The following is a 15,495-nucleotide window of genomic DNA, read 5'->3' on the forward strand; positions in this document are numbered from 1 at the left end:
TTCCATACCCCTGTGCTCCACCCAAGCAAAAGAGAGAAAGGAAGGAAAAAAGGAAGGAAGGAAGGAAGGAAGGAAGGAAGGAAGGAAGGAAGGAAGGAAGGAAGGAAGGACACATTACAGCAGGGTAAAACATTCTGGGTGTGAAGCACTCAGTGAGGGGTATGGCCTAAGGGCCAGTCTAGAGGGGAACGGAGGGTTGTCTTCGCCCCTAGGCTTGAGGTTCCCTACCCCTCCTGGCTTTACTTCTGTAACAAAACAAACCAACCCCTGCATTGCAAAGAGAACGTCAGCAATGTCTAGGCAACAAGATGACCATATACATACGTAATAGACAATCTTTATAAAATTCCCTCAAACCATAAGAAGTACAAAATGAAATCTTTAGTCTCAAAGTCTCTGAAAATCTTTAAATGAAGCAAGTTACCAAACTTTGTACGATGAAAGACAAGCTGTGAAGCTTTGTGTATTCAGCAAATATGATGTCCAACACTGAACAGTGATTCCAGATATTGACTACTGTTTCGTAGAATTCTTTGTCAGCGTGGTAGGAGGATATAGAATTGCTTCATAATCTTATTTCAAATGAATGTATGTAAATGGAAATATCAAATGCTGTGGAACAGTGCTCATGTAATAATGTAAAGGTAAAGGTAAAGGGACCCCTGAACATTAGGTCCAGTCGTGGCCGACTCTGGGGTTGTGGCGCTCATCTCACCTTATTGGCCGAGGGAGCCTGCGTACAGCTTCCAGGTGATGTGGCCAGCATGACTAAGCTACTTCTGGCAAACCAGAGCAGCGCACGGAAACGGCGTTTACCTTCCTGCCGGAGCGGTACCTATTTATCTACTTGCACTTTGACATGCTTTCGAACTGCTAGGTTGGCAGGAGCAGGGACCGAGCAATGGGAGCTCACCCCGTCGCGGGTATTCGAACTGCTGACCTTCTGATCGGCAAGTCCTAGGCTCTGTGGTTTAACCCACAATGCCACCCGCTGCTTATTCCACAGCATTTGTTCTTCTTATGGCTTTACTTCTGTGACAGATCCTCTCCTTACACCAAACACTCATTCTATGCCCTACTTTAGACACAGATTTGTGCCAGCTCATGTCTTTAGAAGTGGGGGTGGAGAAGGAGAATATCTCGCCTCTCAGGGTGGGATATGTTATATGATGACTTGAGATAGAGCCTTCTTCATGGTTGCCCCCCAATTATACTGGAAGGTACCCACTACACTGGAGGTGCCCACTACACCTCCAACATTTCTCCGATCAAAATAGGGATGTCCTATTCCATAATAACAATAATTTTACTATTTATACCTTGCCCATCTGACTGGGTTGTCGGAGCTGCTCTGGGCAGCTTCAGACATATATAAAAGCACTATAAAACATTCACTATACAGGGCTGCCTTCAGATGGCTCGGGGGTCAGATAACTCCATACCCCCAACTTTTCTCCAGTGTAAATAGGGACATCCTAAGCGAAAGCGGGACATTCCGGGATCAAATTAGAAACCGGGACAGCTTCTGGAAATCTGGGACTGTCCCTGGAAAACTAGGACACATGGAGGGTCTGCAAATTCTATTATGCTTGCTGTCAGCTTTCTGGGGATGACAGGAGTTCGAGTCCTACAATGTGTAGACAGCACCATGTTGGCAAACCCTGAACAAAGACATGCATTTATTATCTGATACTCAAAGGGAGGTTGCATCTGAATATGGAAGCCCCATTTAGCTTAGCTGCCAGAGCTAAGAGCGTTAGACCGATCCGTCCCCCATGTAATTGATTTGATCACAGAAGCACCCCCTGGCAAAATGGCAATAAGCATCTGTTGGCCACAGAACAAAGAGAGATTGATTCTACCAGTATCTCTCTTTGAAATCTCTGGTTTTTATCATGCGGCATTTTCTAATTCTAAAGTAAAAACTAGGCTGACCACCCTGCTGGGAAGTGCTTCTGTAAATCTGGGACTGTCCCTGGAAAAGTGGGACACTGGAGGAAAGTGCATATATTGTGTTTTCTGTGGGTTGGAAGACACCATAAGAGGGCTTGACCTCCCAAAATCAGCATTGCAGTATATTAGGATGTGATACTGTACCTACCTTCCAGCGAATAAGCCCAATTTAGTGCCACAGAGCCTACTACTAGGTAGCTATGCCCAGAATTGCATGGTCACATAAGTGTGTCATATTTTTCTTTTAATAAGTGAGAAAACAAATGTCATTAAAATATATAACACCACAGTCAAAAGGTAGAAATGCATCAAAAATTACATACAGGCTTTCCTGGAAAGTCACAACGGCAGGCTTTTGATGCTCAGCATGAAAGAAAGCCTCAGAGAATCTTCTTACCTGGAGAAGAAAAACATGTTAGAAGGTGTATCACCTTCAAAACATAGTCTATAATCTATGTTTATGTGTATATTGTCTACGTAACAGCCCACGACATCTGACATTCCTGGAATCAGAGTCAGCAGTGCATTTAAAAAGGCCACAGAAGTTTGGGGTGCAAAGAAAATATACCTTGGCTTGTTCGGATAATTGAGTCCAGAAGTTGTGCTGACTACAAGAAAATAAATATTAGGAACTCCCCGATGTAGGGATCAATCTAGTTAAACATGCATTTTGGCAGGAGGGAGGAAGAAAATGTCTGGAAGTGTGCATTTTGAAGAATTTGTGCTTTAAAATATATATTTAAATGCACATTTTTTTTTGGGGGGGGGTGGATGTAAATAAATGTGGAAATGGGACAGAGCAGTACAGATTTATGGGTGAACCCATGTGAAGGTGTTCTTGAATGTGGATATTGTTCTTGAAGCTACCAGCATGAGTTTGACCAAACTGCGGGAGGAAGTGGAAGACAGAAGTGCCTGGCGTGCTCTGGTCTATGGGATCACGAAGAGTTGGACACGACTAAATGACTAAACAACAAAGCGTGTTCTCCCTAACCAGAGAGAGCACGTGTTGCGGTTGGGGAAACATGCCACCTTGCCATGATTAGGCAGTTTTGAGGAAAAACCCCAAGCCTGCTAAAAGGTTAATATTGGGTTGCTGGGGAGTTTTATATGTTGCTAAATTCAGGGGAGGGGTTAGAGTCTATAAATATAGGGAGCCAGGGGTTGGACTTCCTCTTGGCCGTTTGCTTCGGATCACCCGCCCTCCCTCCCTTTAATGGGGGGTTTTTCCTGAGCGCTTGACATTGCTATGCCTGTCATGGTGTCGTTCGCCTTGGTGCGGGGGCACAGTAGGAATTTTGCCATCTGGCTGATTGGCTGGTGCCATTTGGTTTTTGCCTACTGCGTAGCAAATCGTCACAACTTGTAAGGTTGGCGGTTAGGCACTGGTTAAGGTGGTTCTTGGAGGGGTAAGTGCCTACCCCTCCAAATGATGCGAAGGGAATTCCGTTAAAGGAATCCAGGGGCTTGCCATTCTTTTCGTCCTTGTCCCTGGCATCGGACTTGGGCCGTGCAAGCCCCAAAGGAACATGAGGGTGAGAAGTGAGGGACTGTTGCCCAGCTTCATTTTCTCACCCAATACTTGTTTCCCACTAAGGCTTCCGCTGGTGTCCGGAATGCCTCTGGCTTCCGCTGGTGTCCGGAATGTCAGCTCTGTCCCTGAGGGCATGGACAGATAGTCATAACCAGTGCCTAAGCAACCACTCATATATTTTGTATTGAATAAAGTTGTGGCCAAAATTATGCCAAAAACCCAAACAAAAATTGATGTGTGAAGTGTGAATTATTTGGGGGTGGCAACTGTGGGACTCAACACGCAACAAATGTGAAGGTGACATAAACTGGGTATAACTCATTCCTGTGATGGAGCCAAACATAAACAAATTTAGTATGCCACTCTCGGGTGCTCCACAATGAGATGTCCCGGCTTTCCACACTTTCTGGAAGTATCCTTGGGGAAGATGCCAGAATGCTAAATCATCTCCTTTTTGGGAAATTTGGGGAAGTGGAATTGTAAAATGAAAGAACACAGACATCCACACCCGCTGCATAATTTTACAAGATTCAAAGACACCCACATGGATATCACCAAAATTCTGCTTTCCCTTCCATAATTTTTGGGGATATTTTCTTTCTGAGACCCTCCTGTCAGCAAATGACAAAATAAAACGGGGGTTTAAGGGCAGGTTTGCATCTAAACGAACAAATAAGATTGAAACCAGCATTTTATTGTAAACGTGGTAGCACTTCCGTTTATTGTCATTATTACTGGTCACATCGTCCAAAACAACTCAATGCAATCTTGGTTATGCTAAATTTTAGGAAATTCATGAAATTTGGGAACCCCTAAAGACACACAGAACAATTCTGCAATGCCCTTAAAAATGAGTGGGATTGCCTATAGCCTTCGATTGTATCAGGTTGTTCCTCCAAGTAGGGTTCAGAACCATCTTGCAAGGTTACCCTCAGAGTGTGATGTTCCTGAACAAGATAGGCTGTGACATCTGGGTGCAGGGTTACAAACTCCAGAAACTGGGTCCAGAGAGCCAAAAGGTGGGAGCAGAGCCAAGTGAGGTCTTTGCTGATCTGCTCTGCTATCTTTTCTGGATTGTTCAGCATCTGGAAGGGTAAAAAGTAGATATTGTCAAGGCAAACTAGTGACAATGACCTTTGAATTGGTTTTTATTTTATTTTATTTTGCAAAGAGTCAAACATCTGAATAAGCCTGGAGGAGACCCAAAATGATTCAGAGCAGAACAGCACAGCCGTACCTCTTGTTACTTGAGTCTCCGGTTGCGTTTATTCAGGATACGAATGTGGGAAACCTGGGAGTGTATACTTCCAGGTTTCGCCGCCTGTGCATGCGTAGAAGCGCTCTATCATGCCACGCATGTGTGCAGAAGCAGCGCTCTAGTTGTGGACTTTTTGAGGTGTGAACGACACCCCAGAATGGATCAAGTCCATAACTAGAGGTACCACTGTATAGCCTTATTGGGTTCCAACTACAGTGGATGCTCGGGTTGTGAACGTGATCTGTGCAGGAAGCACGTTCACAACCTGCAGTGCTGCGTCTGTGCACGTGCAGGTTGTGATTCAGTGATTCAGCGCTTCTGCGCAAGCGCTGAAACCCGGTAGTAACCCGTTCCAGTACTTCTGGGTTCGGTGTGGTGCGCAACCCAAAATCGTGCAACCCAAACTGCCTGTAACCCGAGGTATGACTGTATGGGAAATGAACTTAGGCAAAACAACACAAGAAGAGTTCTGCTGGATTAGGCCACGAACCCATCTAATATGGCATCCAGTTTTTCACAGTGATCAACCATTTGCCTATGAAGCAGCTGACACAAGCAGGACACGGGTTCTAAAAGATCTACATTGGCTCCCAGTGCATTTCCGAACACAATCAAAGTGTTGGTGCTGACCCTTAAAGCCCTAAATGGCATTGGCCCTGTTTACCTGAAGGAGTGTCTCCATCTTATTGTGCAGCCCAGAAACTGACATTCATCTCAGAAGGCCTTCTGGAAGTTCCCTCATTGTGAGAAGTGAAGTTGCACAGAAACAGGCAGAGGGCCTTCTCGGTAGTGACACTGCTCTGTGGAATGCCCTCCCATCACATGTCAAGGAGATAAACAATTTTCCATAGACATCTGAAGGCAGTCTTGTATCAGGAGACTTTTAATGCCTGATGTTTTTTTCTGTTGGAAGCCACCCAGAGTGGCTGGGGCAACCCAGTCAGATGAGTGGGGTACAAGTAAATCATCATCATCATCATCATCATCATCATCATCATCTTAACAATGTGCAATAGTACCCTGTCCTCTTGTGACTCCTAGCAACTGGTGTTAAGAGACATATGACCCCTAACACCTTTGAATTAGGGGGCAATCTTTTGCCAATATGCACCAAGATAAGGAGTTCAGGATTCCCAGCTCATGTAGGCTTAGCTAGGATTAAGTCCTCATCCCCAACTCAGCAGAAGACATTAAGACAGTTTGAGTGTATTGTGCATATTAAGGAAACTATGTTGAAATTTTGCAACTTTTATCAAGGCTCTTTTCTCACCCTTGTAGAATTGATCATAACATTGTAGAGTTGGATGGGACACAAAGGGTCTTCTATTCCAACTCTCTAATTCGTCTGGTAATTTCCTTGGTATTTTGTGTATCTTGAAAGACAACTCAGTGTGAAACTCAATGTTGGCAACATGAGGTACAGAAGCCTATACTGGAAATGTTGCTAAACACTTTTTCCTCCCTCAGAGTTCCTCAGTCGTTTCCTCCTGGAACGGGCTTCAAATTCTCCTGAAAATTTTGCTTCTTGCCAAGTTCAACTCAATCTTGCTCTGGATTTGATGGCATCTGTGTCCTGCCGATCTCCTTCCCTATTTCCAGCTTCTTCAAATGAACATTACTCATGAGCATCAATCTAGACTGAGCTTCTGACAAGGATAATGGGAGTAGTAAAATATTCAAACTGTTTTGCGAGTCTAGTTCAGGGAACGGATTTCAGCTGACAACGGAAGATGGGGCGATTTATGGCAAATATCTTTTACAGAGGCTGAGATCCAGAGTTTCTCCTGCTGGCAAGAGGCTATTCTGTGCAGTGTTGACAGGATGAGATGCTCCCACCAGATGAAGGTGGTTGTGGGACAATTTACAACCATTTCCCTTTCTCCCACCAGATCTTTATGCTCCCCCAAATTCTGCTTGGTGGAGGTTGGGAACCCCTTCAAAGCAACATGAGATGCAATACATGTGGGAATGTTCAGGATGACAGGAGAGGATATATTGTTTATTAATATCCTTCCTAACTTGCGTTAGCAAGTTCCTTTATGTAGCAGAGTTACATTCCCCCCTTTTATATGCACAGCGGATAGCTGGTTGCAGGCTCGTGTGAGCCTCTCACTTTATACAATTCAGTCTGCCTCAGGTTGAATTGTACGTTCCCTTGAATCCGTCTTAAAAGAATAAAGATGTGACAATCATATTCATAGAATCATAGAATCATAGAGTTGGAAGAGACCACAAGGGCCATCGAGTCCAACCCCCTGCCAAGCAGGAAACACCATCAGAGCACTCCTGACATATGGTTGTCAAGCCTCTGCTTAAAGACCTCCAAAGAAGGAGACTCCACCACACTCCTTGGCAGCAAATTCCACTGTCAAACAGCTCTTACTGTCAGGAAGTTCTTCCTAATGTTTAGGTGGAATCTTCTTTCTTGTAGTTTGAATCCATTGCTCCGTGCCTGCTTCTCTGGAGCAGCAGAAAACAACCTTTCTCCCTCCTCTATGTGACATCCTTTTATATATTTGAACATGGCTATCATATCACCCCTTAACCTCCTCTTCTCCAGGCTAAACATGCCCAGCTCCCTTAGCCGTTCCTCATAAGGCATCGTTTCCAGACCTTTGACCATTTTGGTTGCCCTCCTCTGGACACGTTCCAGTTTGTCAGTGTCCTTCTTGAGCTGTGGTGCTCAGAACTGGACACAGTACTCCAGGTGAGGTCTGACCAGAGCAGAATACAATGGCACTATTACTTCCCTTGATCTAGATGCTATACTCCTATTGATGCAGCCCAGAATTGCATTGGCTTTTTTAGCTGCCAAAGTCAATAAAAGAAATTTATTCACATCAGTTCACAGTGGGATTCCTGAAGGCAGATTTAGTTACAAATATGTACATGTGGATCTACCCCATATGGGGGAATAATCCCAGTGCTTCTGCTAGCTGAGATCTAGCAGAGCAGTCCTGGCCAGAAGGTGGTCAAACAAAGAAGGAAGTCAAAAAGAGAAAGGTGTGCTGCGTGACTCATCCTTTTGTTACCTGGCAGGTTAGGTCACGCCCACCTTCTATCACATGCAAAAGGAAGGATGCTCCAGCCAGGAGGAAACATTCCCTCACATGTCTTCTCTAGGATTACAAGGAATGTTGTACTTGACTGCTTCTCATGGATCACATCCCACAATACAGAACGAGAGGCAACACGAGGTGCTATGGTGGAGTGTAGGAGAGGGAAATGGACAAAAAATTGCCTCTCATCTTCCACCAGCAGGTTCCCTTGCTGGAACTCAGGGTTGTACCTAATACTACCATTCTGCTGAAGCTGCCTGTGAACAACTAAGTGTTCTTTCCTATGGACTGCAAAAATAGAAACAACAGACATTTCTTGTTGTCAATTATACATTGTCCGCTAGATGGTGCTGCTCCATCTATAATGTTTTTTAAAACCCCTGCTAACATGCCAAACTTTTTCTGATGCATCTGCAATATTTCCCTTGTTTGTTCCTCCAAGCACTTCCCAGCAGGGTGGTCAGCCTAGTTTTTAGTTTAGAATTAGAAAATGCCGCACGATAAAAATCAGAGATTTCAAACAGAGATACTGGCAGAATAAATCTCTCTTTGTTCTGTGGCCAACAGTTGCTTATTATCATTTTGCTGTGGGTGGTGGGGATAATTTAGTGTGGTCTGTTCTTTATGGGGTTCTCTTCTGCAGCCATAAACTGTGGAAGTAGCAAATTCCCCAGATCTGATCAATTACACAGAGGACAGATCGGTCAAATGCTCTTAGCTATGGCAGCGAAATGGGGCTTCCATATTCAGATGCAACATACCTAAGTATCAGATAATAAAATGCATGTCTTAGTTCAGGGTTTGCCAACATGGTGCTGCCTGTATATTGTAGGACTCCACTCCTATCATCCCCAGAAAGCTGAGAGCAAGGATGATGGTCTAAAAGAATCTGAAGGGAAACTCATTGGCTTCCTTACTCGAATCCTAGAATCATAGAGTTGGAAGAGACCACAAGGGCCATCAAGTCCAACCCCCTGCCAAGCAGGAAACACCATCAGAGCACTCCTGACATATGGTTGTCAAGCCTCTGCTTAAAGACCTCCAAAGGAGGAGACTCCACCACACTCCTTGGCAGCAATTCCACTGTCGAACAGCTCTTACTGTCAGGAAGTTTTTCCTAATGTTTAGGTGGAATCTTCTTTCTTGTAGTTTGGATCCATTGCTCCGTGTCCGCTTCTCTGGAGCAGCAGAAAACAACCTTTCTCCCTCCTCTATGTGACATCCTTTTATATATTTGAACATGGCTATCATATCACCCCTTAACCTCCTCTTCTCCAGGCTAAACATGCCCAGCTCCCTTAGCCGTTCCTCATAAGGCATCGTTTCCAGGCCTTTGACCATTTTGGTTGCCCTCCTCTGGACACGTTCCAGTTTGTCAGTGTCCTTCTTGAATTGTGGTGCCCAGAACTGGACACAGTGCTCCAGGTGAGGTCTGACCAGAGCAGAATAATAAACTCCACCTTGCTTCAAACACCAGGCATTATAAAGAGATTTCATCCTTTTACATGCAGCGGGCTTTAGCTTTGGCCTCGGAAATTAGCTAGAAGCAAGCAAAGCATAGTTTTGGTCTCCCCAGCAAACTTTTAACCCAGCTTGAATTGGGGATGAGCATAAACATTCAACCTTTCTGCTGTTTTTTTCAAACTTCTGGACTAACCACCTATAAACACTGTACTGCAATGGTCAGCAAAAGCTACCATGAGACTGCCAGCACCCAACCCCCATATCTTGCGACCTTGTCCTCTCCTAAAAAAAATGTACTGGGCAGCAAAGTAAGCTAGAAAAACCCCAGACATGCCATCACCACCTTACTCTGGTTAGGTAAAGGTAAAGGAAAAGGACTCCTGGGTGGTTAAATTCAGTCAAAGGGGCAGGGGGTGCTGTGGTCTAAACCACGGAGCCTCTTGGGCTTGCTGATCGGGAGGTTGGTGGTTCGAATCCCCATGACAGGTGTTGCTCTGTCCCAGATCCTGCCAACCTAGCAGTTCGAAAGCATGCCAGTGCAAGTAGATAAATAGGTACTGCTGTGGTGGGAAGGTAAACAACATTTCCGTGTGCTCTGGTATCTGTCATGGTGTCCTGTTGCACCAGAAGCGGTTTAGTCATGCTGGCCACATGACCTGGAAAACTGTTTTTCTGACCTGAAAAGTAAGATGAGCACCACAACCCCATAGTCTCCTTTGACTGCATTTATCCGTCTAGGGGTCCTTTACCTTTACCTTTTACCCTGGTTACCAAGCGCTAACTCTTGGGTCTGCAAGATGAGGTAAGAAAAAGGAGGAAATAGCACATTTTCATAGGGAACAATGATAGCAAATAGGATCATGGTAAAGTCCAACCAATGTACTTGAAATGTATAATGTATAAATCTCTGAATGTTAGGATCTGGAACTGGGTTCCCCTGAATCTTCTTACTTTACTCTGAATAAATCCCCTTTTTCCACCACTGGTGTGAATGATTTCACCTGTCACCCCATCTTTGGACTTTTTGTCCATAATGTTGGCAGCCCAGGTATTCTGGAATGCTCTCGCTGCTGAAATATGGGGTATTTTGTAGATAAATAGGTACTGCTCCAGCGGGAAAGTAAACGGCGTTTCCATGCGTTGCTCTGGTTTCGCCAGAAGCAGCTTAGTCATGCTGTTGGTATTGCCATTGCACCATCTTCTGAAGGTACTCCTGAACCGAACTTCCTGTTTCAATGGCTGCTTTAGCTCTTTTAACGGTTGTGCTGTTTTATTGTATTGAATGAATATTCTAAGTGTGGGTGGTTTATTGTAATCTTTTGAGGGGGTCGTTTCTTGTGTATTTCAATTAGGTATCTTAATATTTTCTTTTTGTAATTGCTTTTATACTTGTAAAACCATTTAGAAGACACCTTGGCAATTAAGTGGCACGTACATGAATAAATAATAATGCTAATACCCCTGTCTTAATCAAGTTCTTCGCTTTGGAACCGAGCATAATACTACCCAGCCATTCTTAGAACACTACAGGGCACCATAATGCCAGCCACGAGAAACATCACCAGTGATCGTCTCACAATAAGAACCCACATTTAGCAGATATTAGGCCAATTTTGTCCATCCACATAAAATCCCATGCCTAAGAAAAACTCTGCTGGATATCTCTTTTGAGTGGCTGTAGCTATCATTGTAGGGACGCAGGTGGCGCTGTGGTGTAAACCACTGAACCTTGGGCTTGCCAATCGGAAGGTTGGAGGTTTGAATCCCTCGACGGGGTGAGCTTCCGTTGTTCGGTCCCAGCTCCTGCCAACCTAGCAGTTTGAAAGCACGTCAAAGTGCAAGTAGATAAATAGGTACTGCTCCAGCGGGAAAGTAAACGGCGTTTCCATGCGCTGCTCTGGTTTCGCCAGAAACGGCTTAGTCATGCTGGCCACATGACCCGGAAAAACTGTCTGCAGGCAAATGTCGGCTCCCTTGGCCAGTAAAGCAAGATGAGCGCCGCAACCCCAGAGTCGTGACTGGACTTAACTGTCAGGGGTCCTTTACCTTTCTTTACCTTTTTAGTCATCATTGTAGCTATCATGTGGCAGTAAGATTTATAAGATGAACCACTCTGTGTTGGGTGAAAGTATGTTGTGTTGTGTGCCTACTGTCAATCAACTTCATTCAGTGATTTTACATTATGGAATTTGAAGAGAAAAATAAACCTCTTTCCAAACCTTTCAGGGGTCTTTCTTTCTTTCTTTCTTTCTTTCTTTCTTTCTTTCTTTCTTTCTTTCAAAAAGCCTCAATATCTTTTGCTTTCCTTCATAAGGAAGCTTGAGAGATTTGATCTTTGCAGATTCCTATACTAAATCACTTGGTCTGCATATGGATCAGCACGGGGCATAAATAATAAATTATTATTATTATTATTATTATTATTATTATTATTATTATTATTAGTTTCTTAGTTGTTTTTACATCCCACAATCTGCACCAAGTGATGATAAGAGCATCAGCTAGGTAAAGCAAGGCGTAGCATGATAAAAGTCAGAGTTAGAACAACTAGATCACAATCAAACCAGAAGCAGTGACAAACGATTGGACTACCCCAAGAAATAGCAATTGCCATTAAGATACAAAACCCTGGGCAAAATAAAAGATATGTATTCAGTCTTTGTTTAAATATATCCACTGTGGAAGCCAACCAGATGCAACTAGGTAGGACGTTCTGAAAATGTGGCATCACCACCAAGAAGGCCCTGCTCCATGTCACTTACAAGGAGTCACCTTACAAGGAGACACTTACATGTGTCACCTCTCAGCAATTTAAACATATCAAAATATTTGGATACGTTTTTGACAGAAGATAAACATTATATACAGATTTTAAACATTAGAATGTATATATATTTTCTTAAAGATGTTTGAGAAGGTTTGTGGGTTTTCTTTTAGAAAAGAAGAATAACATGTGAATAAGGAAACTGAACAGAATTGAATTATGGGAAATAGAATGCAAAAGAGGAATGGGCTGGATTGAAATGGATTTGCAAATATCTGACAGAAAGTGCTCCGACCCCATGCAGAAGTCATTGTGCTGGAATGCAAAACTCAAGTAATTTTTGCATTCTAACACAACACTTCCTTCCCCATAGACAAATGCATGTACTTGACAATGGACATGCATCTTTGAAGAGGGAAAACGAAATATTGCTCTTGCAGTTGTTTGGGAAATGCACACAGGGGTGTGTGCTATTGTGCTAGCTACCTGTAGCTCTGCAGACAGCTGCAACAGGGTGTCTTCTACAGAAAGATCCTCTAGGAAAAAGAAGCAGAAAAAGGTACAATCATTATTTCAGAAGCATCAGTGCCCAGGGTTGATTTGCATGATAATAGGAACATCAGAAGACCTCAGCCAAATGTCTCAATTGAAATGACGGAATACACTTAGTTGCTCCATCTTTTCTCATATATCTTGCCAGATACAACAAGGTGCCAAAAAAAAATTAAAATAAAATTCACCACCAACTCAATATAGCATAATTAAAACCACAATCTACGCTTTGGCAAAAAGCAAATCAAAGATAAGTTGGATAATTCATACAGTCCCCCCCCCACTCTTTAATTCATTACAGGAGTTATTCTTGCCAATTGGAATAAAATTGTGACATCATTCATCCTAAATTAAAATTTCAAAGGCTTGCTAATTTTCTATGCCCCCCCCCCATTTAATCATGGAATTAAATAATTGACCTGTTTAAAGATTCATATCCTATGGACAATGGGTAGAATCTTAGAGAGACGTGGGGAACACAAATTGAACTCTATATGCTCTAAACTTCCGCTGCATATCATTTCAGCTAAACTCCAGAAAGCTTTTTAAAAGATGGAACTGAATCAGATAAGATAGCAGAATAATGGCATGCAGAATAAGTTATTTATAGATTGTATTCCCAAGTGAGAGCTGGACCATAAAGAATTGATGCTTATGGTGCTGGAGGAGGCTCTTGAGAGTCCCATGGACTGCAAGAAGATCAAACCTATTCATTCTGAAGGAAATCAGCCCTGAAAGGACAGATCGTGAAGCTGAGGCTCCAATACTTTGGCCCCCTCATGAGAAGAGAAGACTCCCTGGAAAAGACCCTGATGTTGGGAAAGATGGAGGGCACAAGGAGAAGGGAACGACAGAGAACGAGATGGTTGGATAGTGTTCTCAAAGCTACCAGCACGAGTTTGACCAAACTGCGGGAGGCAGTGGAAGACAGGAGTGCCTGGCGTGCTCTGGTCCATGGAGTCACGAAGAGTCGGACACGACTAAACAACAACAACAACAATTCCCAAGGTTTATTGTTCTGTGAACTTATAAAACAATCTGTCAGGGAGGCTGGCATTATTGCCGTTATATTGCAGGTGGTGAGAGGGTTGTCGCAGCAAGATGTGTGGCCTGCTTTAAGCTGGGGATAAACTGAAAACTGGGGGTTTGGTGTCCCCTGCAAAAAGTTTCCTTTTTATGGTTGTTTGAAGGTGCTCCAAACAGCACAAAAGGGAGAGGAAACTGTGAGCCCATTGCCAAGGTACCTGGACTGATGTGTGTAAGCAGTTTCCTTATGGCAGCAAAGAGGGGGTATTGGTATGACAGAATCAGTCATCTTGTTGGGCTTCAAGTCACCCGAACACGAGAACTGGTCCTCATGCTCAGATCTCAGGCCACGGCTGTCCTCTTACCTAACTTCAGCTGCGGCAAATTGGGAATCTCCTTCGTGATGAAGGCATAGTACATGTGGAGTCCTCGATACGCCTTGAGGAGCAAGAGGCAAAGGTCTTTGTGCCACTTGTGCGCATGCTGCATGCAGTTTTCAGAGGGCACATAGAAGCTACCCTGCATAAGAAAGGAAGAAAGAAAGAAAGAAAGAAAGAAAGAAAGAAAGAAAGAAAGGGACAAGGGGAGCAGATTATCACAATGCTCAGTTTTTAAAAAAATAATATTTATTAAGTTTTCCATTTTAATAATCCAATAAAAACCACATTAAAACATTCCAAATTACAATACAATAAAAAAGACAAATATAAATGCCAAACTGTATATCTTTGGGTGACTTCCCATGCTCTGAATTTCACAGAGTGCTGATCATCTAGTATCACGTTGCATTTCTTAATTAGTCAATAAACCATTCTGGTGTTGATCCTTCGCTTGATTTTCATTTATGTTTGCAACCACTAGTCTGTTCAGCTTTCGCCTTCATAGTTCTGTGTGAAATATTTCCCCCTGTTGTTATCCACATTCCAGCAATTCCATTTTCGATTTCTGCTCACAGGAGCCATAAACGCCACATCCCTCCAAAAAAATACACCATTAGCACCGGGCAGCCATCCAGAATTCCCCTCTGTAGTCTTGCTCCATCTCCCAACATGCTGGTACCTCCACAAGAACAAAACTCCAGTCCAGAATTCTTTCCATCCTTGCACTGAGGGTAGCTGCCAGAATCCTCACCCAGTCAGTATTCTAATTGAACCACAATGGCAGCAGAGTGTTCTTTCAAGCTCGCTTGTGTATTTCAAACAGTTGCCTTTCGGGGGAGGTTTACCAGGTATAACTGCAAGTACATATACAGTCATACCTCGGGTTACAGATGCTTCAGGCTGCGTGTTTTTGGGTTGTGGACGCACCAAAACCTGGTTTTGGTGGTCACACATGCGCAGAAGCACTAAATCACACTTTGCAGAAGCACTGAATTGCAACCTGAGCATGTGCAGACCCGGCACTGCAGGTTGCGAATGTGCCTCCGCATGGATCACGTTTGCAACCCGAGAGAATAAAAAAGGCTCACCTGGGGTTATACAATTAATCCACCAATTAATTCCACCAGTATTGCAACGCTCAATTTACAATAGTTCCAGGCTGAGTTGGCTTAAAAAGACGTCCTTTGGAGAACAATACCAAGATCTAGCTAGACCAATATTTTGCATGCCAGGAGTTTCCAAGACTAAGGGTGACTGTGGTGACCTCCCTACTGTCTCCCCAACCCTGTAAGCAACAATAACCCAATAACCCTCCTGCTGGCATACTAGTACAGGGGATCTACTTCACCCAGAGAGCCGCTTCTGATAGCTTCTGGAGCATTGTGTCCCTCATCCGTCCTGAACCAGCTGCTAATCACAGTCATTTTGGTGATCTTACGGTGATCTACCTACAGGACCGCCTCTCCTGATATGCACCGCGAAGGACCTTAAGGTCCACAAATGAC

At 43.7% G+C, this 15,495-nt stretch overlaps 1 protein-coding gene across 3 annotated transcripts in view; it reads right to left on the reverse strand.

The window, feature by feature from the left end:
- The window catches only part of FAM135B (family with sequence similarity 135 member B), a 144,231-nt gene that overhangs the window by 14,812 nt on the left and 113,924 nt on the right, over positions 1-15,495 (reverse strand). For all 3 annotated transcript variants that reach the window (XM_082235473.1, XM_082235474.1, XM_082235475.1), the window contains 4 exons: positions 13,976-14,129; positions 12,519-12,568; positions 4,417-4,572; positions 2,277-2,350 (listed from right to left, as the gene is read on the reverse strand). In XM_082235473.1, coding sequence (XP_082091599.1) covers positions 2,277-2,350; positions 4,417-4,572; positions 12,519-12,568; positions 13,976-14,129 — 434 coding nt within the window. The remainder of the gene's footprint in view (positions 1-2,276; positions 2,351-4,416; positions 4,573-12,518; positions 12,569-13,975; positions 14,130-15,495) is intronic.

This window comes from Podarcis vaucheri (assembly GCF_965113315.1).
Source record: "Podarcis vaucheri genome assembly, chromosome: 8".
Classification (NCBI taxonomy): Eukaryota; Metazoa; Chordata; class Lepidosauria; order Squamata; family Lacertidae; genus Podarcis; species Podarcis vaucheri.